The following is a 17,739-nucleotide window of genomic DNA, read 5'->3' as shown; positions in this document are numbered from 1 at the left end:
AGAAAGAATTTTTCATCAAAAGATGTAAACATTATCTGAGCAAGTGATGAAGGTAGCTATTCTCACAACATTTAAGAATCACCAAGGCATAGCAGGCTACAGACCAAGGGCTGGTAAATAGGATGAGTAAAGATAGGTACTCGACAGTCAGCACTGGTTTGCCAAAAGGCCTGATTCTATACTGTGCTGTTCGAAGATTGGTCATATGTGTGTGAGTACCAAGCAGTATGACATTGATACACTGTTATACAAGGCATTGCCATTCAATTTAAGAATGGTTGCCAACAATAAAGGATATTCCGCTAGCTGTGCCTGATCTGAATGGTACTACTTACAGCAATGCCAAAGAAACCCAAAGACATCACAGAGGCAATAAGGATGAGATATTGCTAGTTGTGAGAGTAATAGAAGACAAAGATCCAGCTTGGTGTATCTAGGGAAACAAGTTGTCTGAGAAGGAGCACATGTGGTGAGGATGGCAGGAAGCTCAAGAAATATGAGCAGACAAAGGTACTTGCCCTGTGTGTGCACCTAATGCAGTTTCTCTAGAAAGTGAACAACATTGTTGAAGTCCAGGGGAGGACACAAAACAAGGGCATAATGATACATGAGGAGGGGAAGATATTACTGCCAGTGCTACAATCAGAGACATACAAAACATTGGTGAGTTTATTGGTAGCACAATCACCAAGTGATAGTTCTTGCAGAGATATCACATTAAAAAAACCACAGGCATAACCAGTAACAGGAAATCATTTGCCTAAATGTTTACTCCTAAGCATTCCATAATTTCTACAATTCAGACCTTTGTGTCATTCTCCTAAAAATGCATATCCTTGTGGCATCATTAAAGAACAAATATGTCCAGTGTTTTTCTTTAGAAGGAGCAACATGTTCTCTTACCCTAACCTCCTTGATCCAACATTTTTCACTGAATTACTGTTCATTCCGTTGTATCAGGCTATTCTCCTGCATTACCCCGTGCTTCATTTAATTCTCTCTCTTATCCAGCTCCTATCACCTGACATCATGTCACTTTGGTAGGAATTAGAGATCTCCCAATCTGCTACTGATACTAATGCACTTCCATACCACCCACTCTTCAGTGCATTGCCAACAAAATACACTGATGAGGAATGAATTGGAATGGTGTGTATAAAGAGCTCCACAGTGGTTGTTAGGCAATAGAGTGGTTTGCAAACTTGGACCATCTTTAGGTAATTTTAAATTGTGTCATCTTTTCATGCGTCTGTTACCATTTTTTCAGATAATTACAGCAATGACCTCAATGTCTGCTGACAGAAACTGGTACAACTTGACCTCTGGAAAAAGTTTCCACAAGTACCAAGTAAGACCCTTTCTCTTAGCATTTCATAGGAGTTGATGGCCTTGTCTACTGCCCAGCAACAGATTTGACCATGCATCTCAAAAATTAACTTGTTTACCCCAAGGTTGAGGTGGGTGGAAAAATGCCCTTTTCTGCATCCTCCCCTCCTTCTCCTCAGGCTGCTTCCCAATCTCCTCTAACCATACCATCCTCCTTTCTTCAGTCTTACTTAAAGTGTGCCCCTCCCTCCTCCTCTCTCCCATTCCCTCCATTCTCTTCTGCTCTACCCCTTGGATTCTCCTATTTTCACTCCTTATGACCTCCATATTTTATTTCTCTCCTTTCCTCCACCTCCCCTCCTTTTTCTCCTCTTCTCTTTTTTTCTCCCTTCTGATCTCCACTTCCATCTGGGAAATTCATCAGGTCCAATCAGGCCAGAAACCTGGCAAGAACAGTCCTCAACTGAATATCTGATGAATGTCAAAAGTTCCTCAACACCATTATGTACAAACTCACTAAAAATGGTAAAGAATCTCTGGCTGCAGTAACGTGAAAAATACAGTCGCAGGCTTAAAGATTTACTTTTATGAAATTTAGAAATTGGAATAAGATATGGGATATTTGATCAGGCAGCATTCACAGACATAATTAGGTACACGTGGTCATATAATATACAAGGAAATTAAACGCATTTGAAAGGTATTTTCCTCATCCTCATTTCTTGAGTCACTCAGTAACTAAAGTCTAAGTGCACTTCCTTTCAATTTTTGGTACTGACAAAAATCTATTTAACAATATGCTGCTTATATTTTGCAGTATTTTTGCAAAAGCTTGCAGCTAAATCAAGCCAAATTAATATCTGTGCTAAAACACAGTCTTATAAATAGATTCTAAATACATGTGTGCTCTTAGGACAACTATTTAAAATATTACGTGGATGAAGTGGTTATACTTTCAGACTATTGAAGTTAATGTCTTCAACACCATTTCTTTGCACAATAATTCTTGTACTGATTGTGATTTACATGTCTATACTGATGGATCGTTTAGAGCTCACATTTCCATGATTACACAGTTTATCTTCAACCAGAAAAATATTCAACTGAGTAGTTTAATAATTATATCTGATTCATGCTGGACACACAAGTGAACGTACAAATCCTCAGAACTTAGCCCTATTGTCAGGATTTTTTGTTGTTGCTCAGAATTATCTCTTGGTGGTGAAGTTTGACAGGCAACAGAAACAGCTCATCTTCTGTTCCTGGACTCAAGTATTGCAGACCAGGACTAGGTGAGAATGAGATGTTCAATGCCAGAGTTCTCCCTCTCCAGCAATACAGGGTTCTGGCTGTACAATCTCTCCAGATTATGACTGACTGCATGTTTATGCCAACAGTACAAGAGCTACTGCAGCTGCACCTCAGTACAGCAAATTGGATACTGATGTACAATAGCACTATACAGACAGAAAGTGGCTCTTCAGAATAAGCTTGATTTTTTCATCTAATTTGTTCCATTATGTCAGTGATGATAGATTATTATAAATGGCTGGAAATTTGGCAAATGAAATTCAAGCCCCATTAAGTACAAACTGTTATGTATTGACAAAAAAGGAAGACTTAATAAAGAGCAGAGCTACAACAGGGGTTAAAGGAGATCTGGAATAATGTAAAACGCAACTATAATCTTGTCCTGTTACAAAATCAGGAGAATTCTGAACTATAAAGTCATAGAATACTACAAATGGATCCAAAAGGATTAGATCCTGTGCTGAAAAAAAACATAGAGAGCCCTTGTGGCATTCTCCTGATACTGTCGTAACTTCAAGAAATGTTCCACCCTTTACTCTGTACCTTGCTAATCTGCCAAATTTATGGCAGATGATTGAATGAACCTGTTCCAAAAGTAATGATGTGGATGCCCATCAAGGGTCAAGTTTAATGTGGGTGCCCACCTGAAGCAGGTACTGAATTAAGGACAAGCTCAATGTATGTGCCCACCCAATGTGAGTGCCCAAAAGATGATTAACAAGATTGCCATCAAAGAAAGAGCCCAGAGTGGGTTCCCAACTAATTTGATTCCATCAAAGGATGAGCAATGTGATTGCCCAAAAGATGTGCTCAATGAGCGAAAATGGTTCTCTTAATTGCCCTTAAATCTTTGATCTCCTGAGTTAGGGAACTAACTTTTCAGTAAAGCATAGACAGAAAACATCCTTACTTATACTCATGTGTACAAGTAAATACATGATTTGAGGATCAAATCTAAAAGTCACAAGAAATCAGGAGAAACCTGCAAAGGTATTAATTTAACACATTTTCAATTAAGTGCATATAATACAGAGATCTTCACACATATCACAACATTAAAAAAACAAAAACCTTCAAATGTGAGGCAAGGTTTATTTACCAGCTGGTTTTAGTTTTGACTTTATTCTATCTTGATATGTATAGCTGCAACTCTGTTCCAAACCAAGCAAGGATTTATGCTATCTGTTGGAACTTAATTTTTACTCCATTTATTATTTCTTTCTTCCTAATGGATACACAGACTAAGAGAAAGTATATGAGGGAAAAAGAAAAGAAAATGCTGATAGGATAAGATGTAGTTTATGGAAGGATGCTCATTTGGAGCATAAATCCTGCATCGACCGCTTGAGTGAATGGCCTGTTTCTGCATTGTAAATCCTATATAATATCATTGCTTACCCAAGTGTTTATTTTCCAAAAGGCCATCAATATGTAGAGGCAGACTACTTTATTTCAAGAGATGGGAACCATGAAAGTCAATCCCAATCCTGAATTCACCCACCCACAGATTACTACATGGTGATTATGAACTCTAACCGATGTTCCCCTCCCTAACCCAACAGTTTTGAGCCAATTGTATTAATATTAACATCCACATATACAATACCCTTTCAGCAGTGCATCAATGGATAGATAATTTGAGCATGAAACCAGTTCAGCATCTCCTTCCTTAACTCTTTTTTCTACCTGGCAGAGAACAGAGATTGAACCTTTACATCAAATCAAATGGTACAATTACCTACTGGACCTGTGGAGAGCTTCTTAAGGAAGACTTGGGATATGCTCATAATAACATAATAGTATTGAACAGAAGACTCACCCTTTCATGTACCTATTGCTTTCCTTCTGTATTCCCTTTCCCATGATTGATCATGTTACCATTCTTAAACCTCACTACAGTTTATGTCTCCACATTTTTATAATCATTCACAAATAACGTTCATAATTGATATTGTCAAATAACATATGATTTCATAAGATATATTTGGAACATTTCAAATGTGTTTGCAGCTATGATACAGAATTCATATTTCATATCATTTACTGCATTTACAGTGTCATTTGAAAAAAAAGGAACACAGCATAGAAATAGAATGCTATGATGGGACACAGGATTTTTACCACTTTCAAACGCAGCAGAGTGTGCAGCAACTCAATTTTACCGGATTTCCTGCATTTCCTGCTTGTGAGTTCATCTTCGGAAGAAGTAAAATAAAGGAAGCAGCGAGGCTGCAATGGTAGAAGCTGTGTACATAACTATAATCCCATTCCTATGAAGAGAAGAGAACAAGTCTGTATCAATTACCCCGGGAAACTGATTCCTAATGTTATACAAAATCAACAAACAATAATTAATTTAGATCTATGTATCATAAGTTGCAATTGCTTTTAGTATCTGCGTTTGAATTATTCAATACATAAAGTTGACATTTGGCCCATTGTACTTGATCTGGCTCTTTGATGGAGCATTCCAATTAGTTCCGCCCTTCTGACCTTCCACTGTAGCCCTGCAAAATATCTGTTTAAGTATTTATCCAATTCTCTTTTCAAAATTACCATTGAAACTATTTCTATTGCCCTTTCAGAGAATGCATTTCAAAGCATAGTAACTTGCTATATACAAAACATTTCCTCATGTTGCCTTTGGTTCCCTTGCCAATCACCACAAACCTATGTTCTCACATTACCGATGCTTCTACCAGTCGGCAATTTCTCCAAATTTACTCTGTCAAAATCTTGAAGATTTGTATCAAAAATCTTAGCTTCTGCTCCAGGGAGAAAAACCCTAGCTTTTCCATTCTCTCCATATAAATGAAGTTACTCATCCTTGGTTCCATTCTCATTGATCTCCTCTGTGCCCGCTCCAAGGCCTTGGTATCTTTTCTAAAGGCTGGTATGCAGAATTAAATAGAATGCTCCAGTTGAGCTCCTGTACAACATTATGAAGGCTTAGCATGACTTCCCTGCTTTGAAACACCTTTAATTTTGTACCATTTATTTTCTATTCCATTGCTCATTCTTCTTACCAAAACACACTATTTCACTGTGTTAGTTTTTATGCCTTGTGTCTGGTCAATTGACCACATTGTAAATCATCCTTTTGTTTACCACACTTCTGTGTTTCACCATTTTTAAAGTGAAACACTGTATGCTGAAGTGCACAATTTACAGAGTATGACCACTATAAATTATAAGTGAGAAATTACTCTCCATTATGTCCAATTTTTCTTTCTCTTTTTCATTTTTTCTTGTAAAATTGTGCATAATTTATGCTTTTCTTGTGAATGCGGCTTATATGATGCTATGTGCCTGTGATGCTGCTGCAAGCAAGTTTTTCATTGCACCTGTGCACACAGGTACTTGTGCATGTGACAATAAACTCGACTTTGACTTTGACTTTTTGGGTGCTTTAAGTAGTGTCCACAGCACAAACACACCTGTAATATGTAACTGAATTATCAAAGAGGTTGAAGCTGCTTTGTGGGAGGCAAATAAATGGTTGAGCTCCATGTCTTCGGCTGTGATCTAACCCGCACAAAAACTGATTTAGCGATCATTTCCTAGTGAAATAACATCCTTCATAAAACAGGACAATTCCCATACTCTTCATGTTAGCACATTTGACGCTTTTCTGGCACCAGGCACTCACCTAATGATATGACTATTCATTTCACACCCATTTCCTCACTTGCCACCGTAAACTGGAGCTTAAAGGTGTATTCTATGTTTGTCATGGATCAGGAAAACATTGTTCCACTTTGTTGCTTTTATTGTTATTTAAAAGGATATTCTGCTAATATCCAGATACCTGAGTGGGCAACTTTACACTCACTGCAGGTTGCTCAGACATCTTCCAGAATGTGATGAAACTAACAGGGTGTATTTTCTCCAGCATTTAGATGCTGAAACACTTACTCAACAACTGCCTAGCAACATTCTATTAACAACTTTTCTAGGTGAAACAACGCAGGACCTGCAGCAATGTGTCATTTATCTCTGCACGATGAGGAACTTGATTCCCTCAAATATGGAATCATTGAACAGTGCCTGTGTGTTCCTAATCATTTCTAATTACAAAATTGTTGAATAATACAAAATCATAACATTTGTGTCTGAACCCCAATTTTTTTTTCCATTTCAATCCTCATACAGGAATTTTAATATTCCAGCACTGCATCTCTGTGTCCCTCCATGTCTGCAGTTTGGCTGCTGGAAAGCTGCTGTGTTTCCATTTGAGTCCCTTTGCTCACTGGCAGAGATCAATGTGAGACTGTATAGAAGCAGAAAGACTTGATGTGAACTTTGTCTGTGTCTCTACAGGAGCCATCACCTGAACCAGTGTTCTTTGCATGATGAGATTGAAGCCAATCCCCCAGTAAAGATATGTATAATGATCAGAGTGAAAATCATGGTCTTCTGGCTCTGCACAAACCTTCAGCAGGACTTGGAGCTGAACTGCTCCACTCTCCATATCATCCCCTGTATTCAGTGAAGCTGGCCTGACAGCATTAACCATGTCATCATTTAAACATATGAACATTGTCACAATCGTGATCTTTATCTGAGTCCTTGGGGCAGTGCAGATGTGCTTGCCCCAGCCCTATGAATAGCCCCTGCACCAGGTTCCCTATGTCTGGTGCCAGACAGCAGCCTGCTAGTTCTTAATGTGAGACACACACTCCACTAACCTAATCTGCTCATCCTTTGGGTCTGTCAGACAGCGATCACTGCTGCCCAGCAAATCATGAGCTTTGAGCCACATTTGAGGTCTTGACCTCAAAGACACATTTCCTCAGTTGGCCCACTGCCATGCTAGCGCACTGAAGATGATGCTGAATTTCATCACTGTGGTCTGCCTTCACAAGGAGGTGATTCCTGAGATATAGACAGTGGTCCATGTTTTCCTTAGTGTCAATGTGAAGAGGTCTAGTTGATGGAGAACCTTTCTCTTGCAAGTGCTCAATGTAAGGCCCATCCTCTCATGTGCTTGGTTGAACAAGCCAAAAATGACTTGAAGCTCAGTCCCCACATACACAAACTCGAGTATTATCTGTGTACTGCAGCTCAACTACTGAGTTTGGGGATGATCTTGTTTCTGGAGTATAGGCAACAGAGATTGAGGAGTTTCCCATCAGTCCTGTAGATTAGCTACACTTCAGCAGGAAGCAAGAAAGATTGAAAAAAGTGTTGGCATAACCTTGCTTAACACTGGTCTTCATCAAGTTTGGCTCTGTGTGGAACCATTGGTTAGGATCAGGGCTTCCATGCCATGAAGAAGCAAACATAAGAGTGAGATAAATATCTGCAAGCACCAAAGGGATGAGTAAGGTGCAGCACAGTCCCTTCAAGAGTCAAAGATCATGGTGCTGTTCTCTGCATTTGTCTTAAAGTAGTTACATGGTGAAGATCATGTGCACAGTGCCTTTAGATGGATGGAATACACACTATCAGAGGAGTAGCTTCTTGGCCATTGGTGGAAACAGTTGAGGAAGACCCTGCTAATGACTTTCCCTGTGGCAGACAGTAGGGAGACCCCCCTGTAGTCACTGCAATTGGATTTGTCTCTTTTTCCTGAAGATATTTAGGATTACTGCAGCTCTGAGGTCCCTTCTTCCTAGATGCAGACAATAAGGTTATGGATTTGTGACAGAAAATCCTTATTAGTGAGCTTCTGAACTTTAGCAAGGATACAACATGTTCCTCAAGCCTTATTGTTTTTCAGTTGGCATATGGTCTTTTCAGCTTCTTGTTGACCAGAAGTGGTGGCAAGGTTGGATCAAATAGGTTGCTGTGAGATGGGTTCAAAGACATTCATATCAAGGGCAGAGTCACAGCTGACAAGGCCTATTCCATTCAGTGGTCACTGAGTGCCCTTCTGTTCCTGATGTCCATCTTTTTAACATCTGCATTCCTTCTATTGAAGGATTCGCATAGGGCTGTTGGGTAGGGAGTTCCAGGATTTAGACCTAACAACAATGAATAACTGGCAATATATTTCTAAATCATGATGGTGTGTGTCTTGGAGGGGAACCTACAGGTGGAGGTGTTCCATTCACATGTTGCCTTTAATTTAGTTCCAATGAATTCTGAAGAAAAATAGTATTCTCACATTTGTTTCATGTTTTAGCAATTTTAAAATGATAGTTATAATGATGCAAAGAGAATTCATCTCTGGAGTACATCATCATAGAAGAGAAATCAAAGACAGCCAGTTTGGCTTTGCAGCAAAACACAGAAAAAATACATTTTTTCTAATGCTGCAGAGCGGATCAGATTGGGAGATATACAAAGATAAAGCTCAGCAATGCTAATAATTGTTAAGAGTTGCAGATGGATCATGAGGAAATCATAGCTGAAAATGTTAGACAATAAAGCATTATTCAAGCACATAAAGAATAAACAAAATGTAAAGAAGAGTAAGGGTGCTCAACAGTAACACTGAAGAAATGGAGTTTTAAAGTGGAATAATTGCTTAACTATAATTGTAGTTGTTGAAAAGTATTTAACCAAATAAATCAGGGAGAAATTTCTAAAATTATGGTACAGTTTAAAGATTGACACACAAGAGATAGCAGATGCTGTAATCTGGTGTAAAATCAAAATGCTGGAGAAACTCAGCAAGTCAGGTAGCATCAGTGGAGGCACAAGGATGGTCGATGTTTCGGGTTGAGACCCTACATCAGGACTGAGGGTGTAGAGGGGAGACAGCCAGTATAAAGAGGTGAGAGAGAGGCACAAGGCAGGGGATGGTAGGCGATAGGTGAAACCAGGTGGAAGGGTAATGATGGGCAGATGGAGCCAGGTGGGGCAGGGGAGAGAGGAGGTAGCAAAAGAGGCTGGAAGGTGATAAAGCAACAGTGGTGACACAAGAGAGTGCAGATGCTAGAATCTGATAAGTAAGGAAGGTGATAAGTGGAACCAGATAAGGGAGGGGTGAAGGGCAGATGGACAGCTCAAGATGGCCATTGTGGACAGAGCACAGGTGACTAAAAATGTTAAATCATAAGCAACAAACTTCATCAACCTTCCTAACATGTCATGATGGATAAGGCAGAGACCACATCCATGGCATGGAATGAGCTCACAAACATCACCTGTCAAATTGGACAACATAGCCTATAAAATAGGTGTGGCACAGTTCAACTTGCATAGAATTACCTAGTATGTACATTGTAAAATTAGGCAGATCAGCCCAACTGGTCTGTGCTGGTTTATGCTCGACACAAGTCTCCTCCCACTCTTCTATTCCTTTCTCCCTCAATTCTTTCTAAATCCATCAATCATTAGATGCATACGAGAACTCCAGAATGAGGAGCTTCTGAGTTACAACATTTAATATAATGCTTTTAACACATTAGAAAATTTCATGACTGTTTACAAACCAAGACAGATCACAAAAGGAAAAGCAAACAAAATTGATACTAAGCAACAGAAGGAGATATTGTGCAAATAAGCAGAGGTTAGTCACAGAAAGGCAAAAAAATTTGCAGATGATAGAAATCAGAAATAAAACAGAAAATGCTGGAAATACTCAGCTATGGAGGGTTAGCCTTGCAAGTCAATGAAAGGTCATCATCTGAAACGTTAATTCAGCTTCTAAGTCTCCACAGATCCTGCCTGACCTGCTTAATGTTGCCAGCATTTTCTCTTTTTACTTTAGCCTCATCAAAGGGGGTGATTTTAAAGAATAAAGTTAAAGGAAGAAAGGCATATATCAAGATATAAAGATTTTAGGGAGAGAATTCCAGTTTAGCATGACCACCAAAGGTGAAATGATTAAAATCAGGAATGCACAAGAGGTTAGAATCGAAGGAGCTCAGATTTCTCGGAGCACTGTGGACCAAAGGAGGATATGAAGATCAAGAAGGGTGAGGCTATGGAAGAAATTGAAAGTAAGGATGAAAATATTTAAATCAAACAAATGTTTAATTGTTAACCAATGTAGGTAAAGATGGATGATGCAAATTTGGACACTTGCAATACAATTTTGGGTGACTCCATCTATGGAGAGTGGAAACTTGGAAGCCAGTCAGATGTCTCATAGTATCAACACATTGAGAGTTAATGCAAAAGCAGGGGATGAGGCAGATGGAGTTGGATGACATTCCAATGTTAAGAAATGTCAATCTTAATGATGATGCACACAAGTTGTTCAAAGCTCATTTTAAGGTCAAAAATAATACCAAGATGCAAAAGCTCTGATTCAGCTTCAGACCATTACCAGGGAGAGAAACAGGGTTGGCTTGGGAGCATGGTTTGTGGCAGAAACCAAGGATGATAACTTCAAACTTGATGCTATTCAGTTGCAGGAAATATTTGTTCATCGAGTAATGGGTGCTGGATTCTCGCACAAATCCCTTCAACTCTGGAACTTTATCTTTCTTTAGCCTATTTAATAAAATACTTTTAAAAATAACTCAACTCCCTTTTGTCCATTTCAGAATTCACTCTTAAACATTGTGCAGCTTTATTAAGTGTTTCAAATATAGCATCAACTCAGTTGCCCTTTCAGATGTGGAATGTTGGATAGTAAAGGGAAGGCATATTCAAAAACAACTAAATATTTTTGCAATTATTTGATTAATAGAAAGCTATCTATATGAGAGTTTATCACATTGATTCATTAGGAAGCTGTCAGTAAATGAACAAAAGATAAATTTGAAATCAATCAGCAGAAAGTTAAAAGGCTTTCTCCCAATTACTGTAAAAGCTTAATATAAAGCATTTTACAATTCATCAAGCTCCAGTAACTGGTATTCCAGAAATCTCATCATTATCCAGTAAGGAGAACTAGAGTTTTTGACAGATAATGTAGCTCCCCATTTACAACATATAGTTTTGGATCCTCTTAGTAGATGCTCATAGCACCAGTACTCCTAGTTTTCATATACTCTACAGTTCTTATTATGTAATTTTTAATTCAATACATTTTTGGATAATATAACTCAAGATTAACCAACATATTTGACTAAACAGCATGTCAAAACCAGCATGTGCCTGATTACAGAGGTTTTCCTATATAAATTATTTCCGCTGAAAATGAAAATAGGTCCATTATACCTCAAAGAAGAATCGAAGCATCAAAGCAAGTGCTCCAAAGCAGAAGCCAGGGCCAATTTGTTGTGTGTAGATGCTCTTATCTGGGTAAAGGCCTTTTTTGTCTTTCATCTTTTTCAACTGAAAGTAAAAGCAGCAGTCATTCAGCAATCTAATTCACATTTAAGTAAGTCCTTTAAACCAAGCACTTTTCGTAAAATAATTAAAATATGTCATCCTTTCACCAAACCCTTTGAGCTTAGCAAAATCATTTCACAGCTACTATCCCTACTTTTGGAACAGTGATTACAGCACATTCTGGCTCACTTTCTAAGTGGTCAGGGAATATCTGCAAAAATTAAATAGAATTACATAGACTATGCAGTGTAGAAACATGCCATTTGAGCCAGTTTTCTGACATTTATGCTTCACTAGAGATAAATTCATTTTTCATAACTTTATATTGCATATTTTCAATTTTTTTCCTTTATAGGTACATCTAGGTTCCCTTTAAATACATCTTTACTATTTGCATCAAGAACATCCTGTAGTAGTGACATCCACATTTTTCTGGTTAAACAAAAATCTGCTGAGTTCCTCATTTTATTTCTTGGTAACTTTCTCAATTGGATGGCCTTTCCTTTTGCTCTTCAGCACAAGTAGAATTACTATGTCTATTCTATCCAATTCCTGTGTAGCTCTAAGAATCTTGATTAGATTGCCCTTAGTTTTTTCATCCAAAGTGGAAAAGAGATTCAGCCTATTCATTACTGATAGCTATAACCTAGCAGTTCTGGTATCATAAATCTGCGTCTCTATATCCATTTTATTATTTGGCCAATCTGACCTGTAGTGGTTGCTTCAAATATGGTGTAATATGGTGTAATATGATGATACAAGTTTAACACAACTGTCTACATTTCAGTTCTCCCTTTTAACACGTTTTGCTTTCTTTTTATGCATGGCTAATTTTACTTGTGTAAAATGACTTGTGTATTTATACCTCTACACATTTTGAATCACATTTTCCAAGTAATGTGCAATTTCATCTTTCTTATCAAATTGTAACCAAATTGCCAGACCTGATTAAATTTGCACATAATCATTTGTGATTGTTAGCAATGTGACAGAGATTACTCAATAAAAGGTAAAGTTCGCAGCATTATAAAGTCCATGCAGTTAAGATTTTCTTTCACTCCGTTTCATAAGAAGCTACTGACTCTAAGCACTAGAAATGTTAACACGCCACCAAGTGGATGTAATTCTCTGCATATTTCTCTATAAAGTGAATTTATGATTAGTACTGAGCTTCCTAAGGGGTCTCCTAAGCACTTTAACCAAGATAGGGAGGGTCAGAGCACAATTGAATGCAATCTCACTTACTTTCTACCATGAAGTTACTGAGCAGCATAAGCAAAAACTCAGGTAACCTAATTAATTAATTACCTAATAATTGTAAGGGAGCTGCAATCTCCTGCAGTAATGGGGCATGGAGAAAGTAATACTTAACAGTAGCAATTTTTACATAAGTAGTAAAAGTTAGAAGAATTTCTGGCAAATTCCTCATTTTATCTGAAAATCAAAACTGACAGACAACAGGAACCCTGAGCTTCCTGTGCCTGCCACTTTAATTCTCCATTTCCATTCTGTCTGTGGCCTCTTTCACTGTTATAACAAGCATGTGGAACAGCAGATCATCTGCCACCTGGGCACATTGCAGACTTCCAGACATTGCTGAATTCTGCACTTCCAATAACTTACTTTCTCTGTCTATATCACAAATGGCTACTTTTGCTGTAAATCATCTGTGATATTGGCTTGTTTTCTTCTTCTTCACTCTCCATTAGCACGCCCTGATGTGCTATTTACAACACATCACACTTCTTTGTCACCCTGACTGCCCCATCATCAACCCATCCCCACAGGAACCTTGGCCCAACCTATCACAGATATTCCTTTTATCTAATACATGCCTCCCCCCCCCATCTTCTCTGCAATTTAAAACTAACATTTTCTCCCTTTCTCAGTTCTGATAAAGTGTCTTCCACAGAACTGTTCACTCTGTTTTTCTTTCAGCAGGTGCTACCTGGGTTAAGTGTTTCCAGCAATTTCTATTCTTGTTCCTCATTTTATTTTTTTGATGATTATTTCAATTTGATAGCCTTTCCTTTTGCTCTTCAGCATTAGTGGAGTCACTAGGCATAACTCTTTTCCAATCCTACAGAGTTTTAAAGATCTAGTATAGGTCTTCCTCAAAATTTATTTTCCAAGAGTAAAGAGATCTAGCCTATGATCCAAAAGCCAGATAAGTAATTGCTTTATTATCTTGCTTCTAAGCTATCTATGAAACTAGTGAAGTATAATCCAGGAGAAAGATCAGAACAAAGAAACAGCCACAGAGACTTGTACAAAATAAATAGAAATAGTGACTCTACATACAAATTTGATAGTTATTATGAAGACAGCTGTTCCAATTGGTCCAGAGTAAACTCCATAGCCCCATCGATCTTGATAGATGCGCACAGTCATTGTCAGCACGCCAAATATAACCAAAGTAGACCTTTTTGGTTCCTCAAATTCAGCTAACGCTAAATAGCAAAGAAAGAAAATATTTGCATTTTTATAAATACTTAATGGTTCAAACACATTACAGTTAAGTAGAAAGAAGCAATGGTAATTATGCACCACAAGATCATAAAAACTGCAATCAGATAATAAATTAACATTTTAGATAATCTGCTGCATACTTCTTGGTAACTCACTGGTAGATTTTCTATTCTGTGATAACTATCCTGTGTGCCTTAGAAATGTTAATCCCTATATATGCCCTGTCTAGCCATGAAGAATCCATATCTGGAACTGAATACTGACATAAGTACACATATACCACCCCCTCAGTAAACTCATCACTTCTGTTTGGGTAGGGCCCTTGTCTCAATAAATACCTTTTCAAGGAATTAAGTTTCACAATTCGTAGAGTCTTAGAGCTGTGCAAAACACAGAAATGGGCCCTTTGGCCCAACTTGTTCCTGCTGACTGTGATTCCTATCCACGCTAATCCCATTTGCCTGGATTAGGCCCATATCCTTTCCTATTCAAGTACCTGTCCAAATGCCTAAGTATGAAATTGCCACAGATCACTGTATTTTTCATATTTAAATTCCTCAACTGCTTGGTGTTTTTCTGGTTATGCCACTGAGATATTCAAACACAAAAAATGCGGCTTTTCACTCCAATTTTTAACTTTATAACTCCATTCTGAAACACATTGATTGGTCCTGATCTATAACTTGATGGGCCTATTCATTGTCTAATGCATTGTCTCATGCTTTAGGTAGTCTTCCTTCATGTGAGATTATTCCTGACGCAGTCTCTGCAAGTTGAATGGTCCTCTTCTGTGCTGTATTGTGACCTAATGTAAAATAGTGAGTACCACATGCTAATTGATTTGGAATTCAAAAATATTTAAATAATTAAACACACTTTCCAGCTAGGGAGTCAGAAAGCATTATTAGAACTAATCAATGTGTTTGCTTTCCATGCTGAGAATTTTTGGGTCAATTGGTAAGAGACACGCCAGCACCAAAAGTGCTGTGATAGATAGTCCACCACTGAATGGAGACTGAACTTGGATTTCTTTTAATATAGTCTTTGCTTGTATTATAATCTAAAAAGGGGTGTGTGTTGTGATTAATATGAATTTGAAACTCAAACAATTACTTTTGAATGACCTATTTTCCATATAGATGTAAGATTGCAATATAAACATGCTAGAAAATACTGGGCAATCAGTACAAAATTTCCCTCATAGGCATTTATCAATACATGATAACATTAAATGTCACAAGCAACATGAAAATTGCAGTTCTAGCTCATCCAATTGGTGACATCTTTGACATTTAAGCAGCTAAATATTGCTAATCAATTTTAATAAGAATGCACAACGGCATCAGTATGTGTAGACTCCCTTGACTGCAAGTATGAGTAAATCTAGTCATTGGGAGAAAAAGTAAATTCATTTTCAAACCTAGTTCAGTTCTTGGGATTATATAAGTGACAATGTAATTATTTGATTGTTCGTTCACTAAAAAAAATCATGAACTTTAGCCAACATCTATGCACAGATTCCCTCCAGAAACTATCAAATCTACACACAAACTTCCTTCAAAAATACATTCACCATATCTACACACAAAGACTCTTCAAAAGCACATTTATCATACCTGCACACACTCCATGAAGAAACATGTCTAGCATACTTATAGTCTCCCTTCAGAAGCTCCTTAACCATTTCTACTCAAGGACTCCCTTCGAACATTGTTCATATGTGTAGACTTCCTCACAAACTCTCTTCAATATTTCTATTCACACACTCCCTTCAGAAACACAATCATGTTGAGACACCAACTCCCTTCAGAAACAAATTCACAATATATACTCAAGACTCAAGAGTGACTTCCATATCTACACACAGAGTCCCTCGAAAACACATTTATTATGTCTATCTGTCCTTAAATTGCTTTCACCATATCTACAGACTCACCTCAGGAACATATAGGACATCTGTACATGTACTCACTTCGGAAATATTCACCACATGTACATACAAACTGCCTTCAGGGACATTCACAACAGCTATAGACAGATATCAATATACTGAAATCCTTAAACAGTTCAGCAATTTTATATAAAGATTTATGAATATGCATAGCTAAGATGTTCTTGCTTCAGGGTCTGTTCAGTATTGAGATTTATGGAAAAGTGAAGTCAATTCTGTCTTTGTATTTGCTATCCAATGCCATAGTGTGTGCTGGGGTACTCCTGCTAAGATGAGAGAACCATTTACTTTGTTTGTTCTCTTATAGGTGGAGTCTGCAAATCGGATGAATGCTTACCTAATAAAGTGACCCACATGGATAGGGCAGTGCCATAAATGCTGAAATACTGCAGAATGTCGTGCCGCATGATACACAGAATTGTCAGGCCGGGACCTTCACAAGCATGGAAAAACTATATGATGAAAGAAATACAGATTTAATATATAATAAGCATTAAATAAAAAGGGGTGAGGGAGCTAAATTTATTCCATGATTAGAATAGATAAAAATTACACAAGTGACACTCAGGAGGCACAATCCAGACTTCAAATAACCTTGAATGCCAGTTTGGTCACACCTTCACAGCTCAGAGTCAAGAAAACAGAGAAAAGTCCACTTGTGGCATGCATCTTATGGTGGCAACAGGACCTCAGCACTTTGTTATAGAATGGCCTGAAGGGTAAATACTGAAAATGATAAAAATCTCTTCTCACCGCAATGAAAAACATTGTGAAGAAGTAAACCATTGCCTCCATATGGAATCTCCGCTTTGCTGCAATTGTGATGATGGGGAGGAAGACCAGACTGCTGATAGTTGGAAGGAGAAGTTTGGCAATCGCAGCTCCCATCTAAACATCCAGAGAGGAGCAAGAATTAAAATCAAGTATGCATCATTAAAAGGTTGCAGTCGCTTGAGCACAAATAAGTTGAAACATACCCTATCCTGTTGATTGCTGAATGTTATAAAACAGCTGCTGAGAGGCCTTTAAAATTTAAAAGTCCAACACGTCATTGAAACCTAACAGCTGTGGCTCACCAAGCCCCTCATAAATGGAACAGAGAACCAATGGCTCATTTATTGGGAATATCAGAACATTTGTCATTGTTTCTAATCCCACTGGAGCATCTGCTACATTAAGTTCCAGTCCCTAACATGGTGCTAACACAGCACCCCATGGTAACGTGGTTTCTAAAGCATAATACGTCTTGGCAACAATAAAAAGAACAACATTTTATGTGAAAATGTAGAATTAAATCAGATCTACTTTCCAAACAGGATTGTTTACTGGAAGTAGTTTTTGACATCATAAATTCTTCCTTAAATTTATTTAAGATTTCCAACTGGCCTAGAAAGTTATTTGAAATAAGTCAGCACTAAAGGTTAACATGGATGTGATTATCTGTGTAAAGATGAACCAGCAATAATGCAACACACTAAAAAGACCTCGTGTGAGATATGATCACACAA

The 17,739-nt window shown here is 37.9% G+C and overlaps 1 protein-coding gene across 1 annotated transcript; it reads right to left on the bottom strand.

The window, feature by feature from the left end:
- Nucleotides 1-4,763: 4,763 nt before the first annotated feature.
- Nucleotides 4,764-17,119, bottom strand: mymk (myomaker, myoblast fusion factor). Its single transcript, XM_052037478.1, has 5 exons — nucleotides 16,985-17,119; nucleotides 16,569-16,683; nucleotides 14,113-14,261; nucleotides 11,698-11,814; nucleotides 4,764-4,907 (listed from the first exon to the last, which is right to left on the bottom strand). Exons 1-5 carry the CDS (start codon nucleotides 17,117-17,119, stop codon nucleotides 4,764-4,766), a joined length of 660 nt encoding a protein of 219 aa, XP_051893438.1.
- Nucleotides 17,120-17,739: the final 620 nt, after the last annotated feature.

The sequence above is a fragment of the Pristis pectinata genome, chromosome 23, assembly GCF_009764475.1.
Source record: "Pristis pectinata isolate sPriPec2 chromosome 23, sPriPec2.1.pri, whole genome shotgun sequence".
Classification (NCBI taxonomy): domain Eukaryota; kingdom Metazoa; phylum Chordata; class Chondrichthyes; order Rhinopristiformes; family Pristidae; genus Pristis; species Pristis pectinata.
This window is presented reverse-complemented; position numbering and strand designations above follow the sequence as displayed.